Raw genomic sequence first — 11,309 nt, 5'->3', positions numbered from 1 at the left:
GGTTGAAGAACATTATCCAGGAAAATCCAAGTTTTTGAAACTGTTTTAATCTACTTTAATAATTTTTATTTTTTATCAAACGACACATTCTAAATTCATACCACTCTTGGCTTTGAACATGTCTCCTGTTTTCATGACAAACTCATCCTGCCCTTGAGGTAGATGTTTACTTTGTTGAGCCAGAGGAGGGCAGTGTATCACAGCTCTGATGCATAGCCTGGAAGTTGTGAGTATGTGTATGTGTGTTTGTGTGTGTGTGTGTGTGTGTGTGTAAGACCACATTCTGCACACTGAGAAGAACTTAGCCTGTGCTGAATGATGGGAGAGGATTGAGCGCCTGCTTTGAAGCATCATCATGAGTTATTTCTGACGTAAGGAGGAGCAGTGAGACGCACGGTGCTAACACTTTTATATCCGCTGGCTGTTACAGACTGGATGTGGTTGCCAGTTTAATACACTTACTCCCTGCTCCTTGTTTTTCTCCTTCTCACTGCTTCTTTCGGTGTGTTTGTGATACGCTGACATCTTACTTGCTTCTTCTCTGCACAGATGTTGTCTTGTTTGCTTATTGCAAAATGACTCCCAAATGTCTGTAGAAGCAGCGAGTGGATTTGTATCGAGCGTTTCCAATTTTTGCACATTAGCGTTGCCTGTGGTGAACACCTTGGGTATTGCAGTGCCTTTGTAGGAACCTTTTATTCCAGCATCCTTTTGTGTGAGCACATTCACACACACACAGTACCTAGATAGAGGAGTAATTGAGGGCACATTGAGCATCTTGATTCCTGTCTATGAGATGCTGCATTGATGAATAAATAATGCACGTCCTTTCAAGTGCAGCTTTGAACAGAGCTGAAGTTTTTAACCGGATGAAACCTGGAGACAGTTACACTCCTTCAGACTATAAACCTCTTATTCAAGCTGTCTTGGCCCTCTGCCTTTCTCCTTCAACGCCCCCACCCTCCCTCTCTCTCTCTGAGGCATGCTGCCCCCCACTGAGTCGTCTTTCATCATAGAGAAAGTATCAGTAAGACGCAGACACAAAGGTCTCTCTCACACATGCGCAATCATACATAAAAGCATGCATGCATATAATGTAGCAGACACTGCACTTTTGTTGTCGGGCTCTGAGGAGCCAATTTTTGACACCAGAGGCAGCTGCACCCTCCACTGCCTATTCATCCCTGCATCATGAACACATTTTTCAAATTAAGAAGTGATTTCAAACAAAAAGGGTTAAAATGTTTTCTAATTTCATCTGAATCCATGAAAAACAGCTGAACCATGTTGCATAAGCGATGACATTGACAAGTAGCGGCCATTCAGATGAGTGGGTGAAACATACATCATTGTTACTTACAGCTTGAGCTTCAACCTGGTCTCCCAATTCTCCAGCCCAAATCCTATCACAGCGGGTGAGTGGTGCTCCTGCAACACAGAGGAGAAAGGCACTAAATGAAATACGTTGATATATGGCTCTATGCCCTCGATGTCCTCACATCATTACAGAAGTACTGCCTTGAAAACACATTTATCAAAAGCATCAAATCAACTTTCTGCCCTGACATAAGAAAACCATTATTTTTTTATTGAGGGTTAAAGTGAAACCATTCTACATGTAAGCACTTACATATTTTTGGTCAAAAGACAGCAAAAGACAAAATGATAAAAATTTGATGCGCAAAAGCCTCTCTAGAGATCAGAGCCTGGATATTTATTACATTTGAAGATTATGTTCTTGGTTTCCTCTTATTTGAACAATGCACACCCACATTTCCATTCATCTGGCTGAGGGATTTGGGGCAATCATGACCAGATTTCCATCAGTAGTCCAGAGGGAAATAAGAAGTCAGGGTGGTCTGGCCTCTATTTCACAATCAGACTTATAGCTCCATTACTCCAACTAAGTCAAAGAGCTTTATATGCTCTGCTCCCTGTGCCTCAAACCTTCTGTGATTGGATCTAGAACTGCAAAACTTTTCAGAAAATCCTGCAGCTGATGCTTCAGAGTACATAAAATCTTATTGTGATAATGGGTTGACTTATTTGGAAAACCTGGTGACTGGTATTGAATAAAAATGGTCTACAACATACTTAGAATTGGGTTGCTTTTAAAATAACAATTGAAATCAAATGTGTATTGACTAGTATTGGTCCTGTTTATGATAATTTCTCAAATGTTGTTGTAAACATTTCATAATCTTTACTGCATTGTGTTTTTTAATTCATATAATAACTAACTGCTGAATTTGAGTACAATAAAAAAAGAACCACACCTGGGAGTTATATATAAGTAACTTAGTTTGAAATAAAATATCCTCCAGTAAAAAAACAAAAACATGTGGCACGGCATCCGAATGGTATTGGTACCGCCCCTTTTCCTGTCAGCCAATCCGATTGGCCGTCAGCCTTCAGGCTAACAAACTGCAGGGACTGTTTACCCAACCTCTACAACTTGAAAAGGAGAGTACAATGTCTAGCTGAGTACAAAATGCTCTAAAATAAGAGATGTGTGAGGCAACATCACGAATTAGTCTGTTATAATTATAATTATTATTATTTTATTTTCATCTAAGATTTGTAGGTTCCACTTTGAGAACATGTCAATGCTAAAAACAAACTTTTAGCTGAGCCACCTATGGACTGCCAGGTTAGTAAATATTAGCCTGCCTTAATTTTCTTCGTAAAATAGGAAGGTAAGTTGTTGTACCTCTGCTTTTCACCCGGGTATTCCGCTTCTTCTTATGACATTTAACGCATTTCTTCTTGTCGCAACAGCTCGTTAGTTTACTGCGTATTAGGGACTGGTGAGAGACTCAGTGATTGGCTGGAAGTTGTAGTGGGCGGGCCCACAAACTACCTCTCATCGTTAGACACGTCAATGTTCAATTAGTGATGGGACGACCAGGTCTTTTAAGAGAGTCGGATTTTTTGGCTCAGCTCCAAAAGAAGAGCCAGCTCGTTCAGCTCACAAACAGCTCCTGATTTAGTATTTTTTGTAGCCTTTATATTTTAGCCTAACCTGGCAAATATGGATGAGCTGTGTATTGATAAACCCTTATAAGGGTTTATCAATACACATAAACTTCTCATAAGACTTCTCATAAACTCTGAAAGCTTATAAGCTTTCAGAGTTTTTATGAGAAGTCTGTTTTGTGCATTTTGGTGTTACTAAAACAGGAATTTTACCCCTTTTTTAAAATATTATAAACAAACTTTTTTTTGCACAAAAAAACAATCAAGAGATGCTTATCCAGATTCCGCTTTAAATTTACTTGTTTACGTGATGTGACACACTCCTCACTGTTGTCTGTTGTCTTAGTCAGTGACTGGGGCAACACGCTACATTTGATTGAGTGTCCCCATGTCTTCTCACATAACGGTATGATCATAGACTGTATAAAACATAGACGTAGTCTGGCCGACTGCACCCATCTGTTACTGAAACGGAAAATGAAGCACATCGGCTATAGTGGTCATAGTGGTAGTGGCAAGGGCTTCGCCTACAGCCATAGGGCGCCGGCCGTCACGTGAGCCTCAGCTGTGCCTCTTATTGGGGGAGCTTGCGATCCTATTATCCTCTGAATGGCCTCATTAGAAAAAAAAAATCACCCCCTGTACAGTGGGTGCTGTTAGTAAAATTAGCAACTCAGACAGTAGACGTTTGTTGAACCAGGCTGTAAATAGGTTAATTTCTGCTTCTTCTTTTTTTTTTTTTTTGCTTTTGCTGCAAATTTTGCTTTGAAAATGGCTTTTTTTGGCTTGGTGTGTATTTGACTTCCGCTACTTCCGGAGCCAGCCTCAAGTGAACACTCGAGAAACAGCAGATTTTAGCACTTCCGCATTGTCTCATATTCTCAGACCAGAGGTTGCCGCTTGGGTATGATCCTGTACTGTCACATGTATGGCCACCATGCTGTCAATCAAAACAAGGTCCTGCCATGAGGGACTAAATAAAAGAGAGCCACCAAAGGGAAACTGTTGGGAGCCGGCTCTCACTCGACAAAACTTGGCTCTCCTGAGTCAGTACAAAGCATTGGCTCTGAGAGCCGCACCTTTTGAGGACACAACACATCCCTATCTTTAATGTGCATTTTTGTTGTAATGCTATAATGTTTGGGTTCTCTCCTTGATCAGAATTCCAATGCTTTTGTCAAAATTGATGCAAGCATTTAGCCCAGAAGAAAGAACCTTTGTGTGACACAGTGTTTCAAGTTTGGTTGGATGCAGGTGCTGCCATCTAGTGCCAGAGGAAGTACCTTTTTTTTTTTTTTTGGTGAACATTTTAGCCAAACCTAATACAGCTAATGATTTAACATCAACAATATTGACGTTTGAAACATTCAATTTCCAGCATAGTCAGTGTAAAATATTTAGTCAGTCATTGACCTTCTGGTTGATATGCTCCTCATCCTTTTGGGAAAGTGTCTGATTTATTGGGAAAGGAAGGACACAAACTTGTATGATTACTTCCTAAGCTTTTGGATACATGTATTTATAGTTCCTGCTCGTTACAATCGTTTACAAGGCTACGAAATATCTGTTTTTTTGTTTTCCTTTTTGATGGGTGATCTTCATTTTGAGATTCTTTTTTTTTTTTTTTTTTTAACCCCGACTTGATGTAGTTTTCCTGCCTCATTCAGTCTCTGCTGAACTAATGATCTATTGTAGGCTATATTTCAGCTCAGATTCAGCTCTCTCCCTATTTGGCCACATACGATTTGGCCACATACTCCTAAACTAATTCAAACGCTGTCCAACCCCAATCCATATCGTATACAGCTTATCCTGAGCCAGGACAATGTGAGCCTGGACTCCTCATGTCGTTACAATCAACACCTGAAGGACCCCCTCAGTGTATTAGGTTAGTGTATCTGGATGCAGCTCGCTCTCTCTCTCTCTCTCTCTCTCTCTCTCTCTCTCTCTCTTTCTCTCTCATGTGCTGAGTCGGAGGCGCTCCTCGGGTTTTTGCCAGTGCGCAGCGCTGCACCGCTTCACATCACACCGCACGGACTGTTCCTGCGCCTGGGGCACCTGCAGGCGCGGAGGTAAAAACTAAAGTGCACTTTGGGGACGTTTGTTTGCGGAGGAAGGAGAGAAGGGGCCGGACCTGCGGGGAGGAGCGCACCATGGCCTCAAAGGAGACCACAGCGGCGGGCTTCGTCAACGTCAGCAGGGAAATCACAGGTGAGCCCCAACGTGACTTTTTTGGAGGAAGTATAGAGGAGGAGGAGTAGCTGTCTGAAAACGCGTGGGGATAGTTTGCCTTCACTCAGCCGCTCTGTAAATCTTCGCTTTCTGGTGCGTTTCATTTGAAAGGAGTTATCACCGCAGGCGAGCGCAGGAAATGTCTCCCCAGGCAGAACCAGAGTTAATGGCTGTTGAAGCTCGGGAAGATTGTAATCCCATCGATCTCGAACGGCGGCTTTCACTTTGGGATTGATTTCATATTAAAGATCCACTGTGAAATTTATCGGACACCAGAGTCCCATAGTGCTGTCAGAGTTATTTCAAGTGATGCTGTTCTTGTGTGTGCGCGGAGTGGCTTTGTGCATTCATTTGGAGTTCTCATCTCTTTCTCCTTTCCCTGCGTGTGTGAGCGTGGGAGTTATTGTGCGACTGGGAGCGCTTTGCGTGCATCAGGCAGCATGGGTTCAGTAGCACACTAGCTCAGCCTCTACCTGCTGGGAAGGTTGGACAGTACACACACACATTCAGAGAGCAGTATGTGTGGATGACAAGGTGTTCAAGAGGTGTGTCCCTCACAGATAATTATCCAGACGCAGCGAGTTAAATCCCGCTGTTTACCAGCTCAACCTGTCCAAGCCCCGTCTGTCTGGCCTGCTGATAAGAGTCAGGCTGCATTAGGACATTAGCACACCTGCCAGTGGAGGAGATAATGTGGAGGGGGGCAGATGAGGAGAGCGTGAGTGAGCAGATCCATCAAAGTGTCAAAAATGACAGTAGGGACATGAGAGGGAGGGAAGGAAAGAGGGTACTGACCCATGCTGGTTTTTCTCTTTTTCTCTTCCTCTCATGCATTTCTTCACCCCTCTGGGAGCACATGTCCAGGTCACACCATCCAGGCCTTTGGGGGGGAATAACAGAGTGTGTTAAAAGGTTTAAGCGATTGGGTCTTACCCAGCTTAATGTCAATAACTCTGTGTTTGTCTTCGGCTGATCCTCCCTTCGATCACACCCCCTCCACCCTGTTTCCCTCTCATCCCTGCCTCCTTCATCCTCCCTGCGTCGGCCGCTGCTCAATCAAGTGTGAAAGCCGACTTCATGGTTTGTTTCTGGATGTAGAAAGTGAGACTCATGAGTGAGGGAGTTGGGAGATTGTGACACAGCATGACGTGCTGTTTCTCCATCTGCTGGGCTCACTTTTAGCTTCAAATGTGAACATCACATGCAGCTTGCAGGCATATGTGTGTGCAAGCAGTCTGAGGCTATAGACTGACTTTGTGCTTGCGAAGAGCAAGTTGCTTGGTGCAGGTTGTTGTTGAGGAAGAGATGGAGATGGAGGAGGCCTCTGGTGCGGATCAGTGAGCTTCAGCGGGGTCAGTCGTGTTCTGAGGTGGAGCAGAGGCCCTTAAAGATGGCAGCTCTGGATCTTGTGGTCAGTTCCTTTCAGAGGAGCGGGACTGCTTCTTTCTTTCTTTCTCTAGGGCTAAAAATAACCCAGTTATGAGTCTTTTACAGCCACAGGATACGTGTGTATGTTTCTGTCCTCCTGTTTGTGTCTTTACTGTTGCCTTTCGTTCTCTTTTCTCTGTGACTGTTCATCTCTGTGGGCTGACTTAAAAAAAAAAATAATCCACCAGCCTGTCCCTAAGCTGGAAATCAAAGAGAAAACCCAAAGATGGCATCATCCAAATCCCTGTGGCGATTTTACAGAGATAGAAGGACGATTTCTGATACACAGCTACATGCAAATACAATGGAACTGATTTATATAGAAGACTTCAGCAAAAGCCCTCAGACACCCGAGTCATTATTGATGTCCATAAAACCATGTCCGAAAGAACTCCCCCTTTTAATTTCCTAAAACCAAGGACAGTGATGCTCACCTCATTTTTACATTTAAAAGAAATGTATTTGCTAAATGTGCTGGTGGCTGACAATGACAGATCCTGATATAAAGCATTGTAGATGTTTGAAAAAACAGAAGTTGGTACTTTGACACATGATTTTTATTAGCTACAGGTTAAATCTGTATTTTTCATATTAAGGTGGTTCATATATTCCCAAGGGTAAATCATTGGCTGTTTAATATGTGGATGTAGTTTCTGGGATAGCACCCATTTGTTTCTGATACAGAGTTTTGAAGCCCATCATTGGCTAGTGCCAATGTGCCAATATTGGAAATGTGAACTCAACCTAGCTTTGTTCAAGTTATGATAAGGTATTCTGGAAGTTGAATCCCCCCCACAGGGTGTGTAAAAAGATCTTTCTGGGTTTGTTTGTGGTTTTGCTGTTTCTGCGGCCAGCCTCAAGCGAATGCTTGATGACCTGCAGTTTTTAACACTTTGACATGGGCTTCTTATCCCCTTTGCCCAACTTTCAAGATGCTCAGAAGCAGGATATGTTCTAGATAAGAGATTAACTTGTACGAAACAGCACACACTGATCAATTCTTCTAAACAAACATATTTGTCCTGAGGTTCTTGTTTTGCTGGTTAAAATAGCGGTACACATATAGAGGCTGTATCTCTTGAAGTGGACAGCCCAGGTTTGATTCCGACCTTTGCGGCATATTATTCACCCCACTCTCACTTCCTATGTTTCCTCCTTTTTGTGCTTTCCTATCTGTCTCATTAAAGGCAAAAGAAAAGGCCAAACACTTTCATCAGATTTTTAAAGTGAGAGATAATGAAAAAAAGTACTTAGCTGGTATCGTCCTACAACAGAAACTGATCAAAACCCTTGGGGACTCACACTCGTAAGATATGACAGTGAGCATGCCATTTGCTTTGAACAATCAGGTTTTTGCTATCTCATTCTGCCCTATTTGATACTGTCAGGGACGCAACTTGCATAAAATGTCTTCAAACTGTTGTTAAGGCCTGACACATACCTGAGCAACACATCATGTAATCAGAATAAACTGAAGTAAACAGACTGCACATGAAACACTGTTAATGAGGGCTTTTAGGCACCTTTACTCAGAGGAAAGAAGAGTAGGGTTAGTAAATGGGAAGAAGGAAATGGAATGACTGCAGCTGAAGGACACAGGTCAGATTTGAACCTGGGTTACTAGCTTTGAAGACTTGCAGCTCTGTTCATGGGGTAAGGGCTGAACTGATGTCCGAGCCCTGTTTGCTTTACTTTTAACCATGTCTTATTTTATTCTGGGGTTAAATTTAGGGCATTAATGCCTGTGTTAAACTAGAGAGTCGGAAAGAGACATGAAATGTTTAGACAGGAGAGAAATACACACAGCAGAGGGTTGTGACTAATAACTGAACCAGTAACTGCTTGGATGAGGACTGTACCCTCTGCTCATGGGGTGCGCGCTTTAACCTCAAGACCAAACTGGCAACCCAATTGTTCAGCATTATCTCTATTTTTAGGGTTATTTAAGCCAGTTAACTTAAAGCTAACCTGTGTATGTTGAGCTTTGAAGCACATGTCACAGGACAGCTGTGGTACTCTGTCAAATGAGCTTTCCTCTGTTTTTCCCTTTGCACTGCTGTCAAACAACTGGACCCACAAGGTGTCCTCTTTACTGCCCTTAATCCAACTCTGCTGCTGACTGTTAGTTCGGGTGTTTCACTTGTGTTAACTCTGATGTGTGTATTGCCTATGTGAACTATAATGTGTGTTTTTGTGTTATTATATAAGCAGGAGCTGTAGACTCCAGTATCAAGCAGAAAAAAGAAGCTGGCTTCTATCAATCGATTTGTGGTTTGAGTTTTAACTTCCAAAAAGTTCTGGTTTAAGTAAAATCACTCTAGGCATATTTTCTTGCTCTGGACCCACCAAAAGCTTTATACATCTTCCTCAAATGCACCTCCCTTTCCTGCTTGTCAAGGGATTTAAAGTTTCCCCATCCTGGGCCTGGGGGAACTTGACTACAGTAGGAACACAGCATCATATCCCCGAAAAGTTCTCCCTGTGTCTCCAACTCTAAAAACAACTAAAACATCTCCAGTGAGGACCTGAGTCCACTAACAACATTTTTGCACTGGCAGCATTAATTTCAAAAGGAGCGTCTGACCAGCGTTTACTGTTGCAAAGTCACAAAAGTTGCCTGCAGCACTTCAGCTTCCCTTCGTAGTGATCATTAAGTCTGTTTGAAGCCTTGCTCTGAGTGCTTGATATTTGCTTTTATTCCACAGAAGTAAAATTGATGGAAACCATTTCGGAGCATTAACAGCAGCTATAGACCTTGCAAAAAATCTGCATGATTTCCTCCATTTTGTCTGTCTGGGTCTTGGCCACTGTTTTTTTGGCCAAGTGGAAATTTGAAGTTCCGTTCCTTTTTGCTGTTTAATGGTCAGTGACATTAAAGAGTGATCCTTATTTTTAAAAAGTGAGAGGATTTTGAATGTTAAAAATGTTTTCACCTAAGAGTGAGTTTAGTAACAAGTTGACTCTATAGGCATTTCTCAAGAAAGCCAAGCGCTACATGCTCTACAGCCTTGGGTTTGGGTTAAAAAACAACTATAATAATAATAATAATAATAATAATAATAATAATAATAATAAAAAAAAAAAAAAAAAAAAAAGTTGCTGCCTGCCCAAAAAAGCTGTTAGTGGACACAGGCCCTTAAGCTTCCCCAGAGAATAACTTTACTCTTCTGTTGATAATCCTCCTTAAATGCTTATACATTTCAAGAAAGAACTTTGTTTCCTCAAATCCTGAAATCCTGTCTTAAGGTTTCATGGATATACAGTTAACTTTGAAACGGAAAGATGACTTACAATGTTACATGTGAACTGTGTTTATTTTTGTGCTTTTTCCATTCACCTGACCTCCCAAAGTGCTTATACACAGCATTCACACCTTATACACCGTCTAATTTCAGAGCTTGCTATGTAAGTGCCCATCAGTGTTGACTAATCTCATTCACACACATGCTGCCTATCTTGGTCAAGACACTCTTATAAAAGAGATTTGTTATCTCAGTGTGTTATTTTCTGGTTGAGTAAAGGCTGATTAAATAACACCAATGACTCAGCCATTGACGTTTGAGGCTGGGTGTCTTCCCAAAAAACACTTCAGGATGTGGACAGTGGGAGTAGGGGTTGGATGCCTGACCTTCAGATGGAGAGATGACTGACTCCACCGCTGTGCAATAGCCTCCCCATAAACTATGAAACCAACATTTATTTATTAAGCAGATTTAATGATTTGTAAATCCCCTTTATTCACTCTGTGTTCTTTGCAAATGAAATGTTGTGCATTTCAGTTTGTTCTTGACCTTTTTATTCTCTCTGCTGAAGAAGTCCGCGTGTCAAAGGCAAAGGATGATACCGTGGGGTATTTGTACATCTGTGTTTTGGATCCAATATGCCAGCTTTGTTACATTACTGACCTTACGAAGCAGACTGGTGGCAGCTTAGTCAATAAAGTCTATTTTTCAGGCAGAGCTGTTATAAATTTGAGTTGGTCCAAAAGTTGCAGAAGGCTGTTGAAGGTTGCTCAGGGTCCATGGTAACCCTTGGGCCAAACATTCTCATCTCCATCAATACTTTCGAACAGTTACATTTCAATTTTCTTGAGCAGCGTTTTTTTTTATCTGCTCTCTTTATTTTGCCATTCGATGTCTCTTTCTGTTTCTCATCATGTGACCTGAGACACAAGGGTGTGGCCATGTAGTGAGGTGTACAGGAATGAAACTAAGACCTGGTATCGAGAAAAAAATGTGTGCTTCTTTCAGCTTCTTCCCTCTATTTATCTCCTTCTTGCTTATTTGAATTTATTAGTTTTTCCGTTAAAAGCTTTTTACAGCTCTCCCGGGTGCATCTGAGGGCAGTGCTTTTCATTCTGTTATGTGTTTACATTATGTAATTAGCTCTCCTGTTTTATCCCTCTTCCCTCTTCAGAGAGCATCAGAAAGGTGCTGGACAAGCAGGCCATTAAGTTTGTGCGAGCCATCAAGCAGGACACGAGGAGCGGCAAAACAGAGGACAGAATCCTGGTGAGAGACGCCAACACCCTCACACCCACCCTCTCATCCACTCCCCCCTCCTCCCCCTGTCTGCTGTCACACCAGGTCATCTGAAAGAGATAGTCATTGTTAAAGTGAAAGAGTCGTTCTGTGTGAGGTGCTGGATATGGAACAAAGAGACACCGACCTCCT

General features: G+C 42.2%; 1 protein-coding gene across 4 annotated transcripts in view; it reads left to right on the top strand.

Moving 5' to 3' along the window:
- The first annotated feature begins 4,950 nt into the window (after positions 1-4,950).
- carmil3 (capping protein regulator and myosin 1 linker 3) overlaps positions 4,951-11,309 on the top strand; it is a 127,177-nt gene continuing 120,818 nt past the window's right edge. For 3 of the 4 annotated variants that reach the window (XM_074688377.1, XM_074688378.1, XM_074688375.1), the window contains exons 1-2: positions 4,951-5,187; positions 11,053-11,147. In XM_074688377.1, the coding sequence (XP_074544478.1) occupies positions 5,130-5,187; positions 11,053-11,147 (153 nt within the window). In that variant the 5' untranslated portion in view covers positions 4,951-5,129. The remainder of the gene's footprint in view (positions 5,188-11,052; positions 11,148-11,309) is intronic. The other variant, XM_074688376.1, reaches the window with a different exon arrangement.

Source organism: Halichoeres trimaculatus, unplaced genomic scaffold, assembly GCF_033239565.1.
Source record: "Halichoeres trimaculatus isolate MK-OKI-2021-1 unplaced genomic scaffold, fHalTri1.1 fHalTri1_scaffold_15, whole genome shotgun sequence".
NCBI lineage: Eukaryota > Metazoa > Chordata > Actinopteri > Labriformes > Labridae > Halichoeres > Halichoeres trimaculatus.
This window is presented reverse-complemented; position numbering and strand designations above follow the sequence as displayed.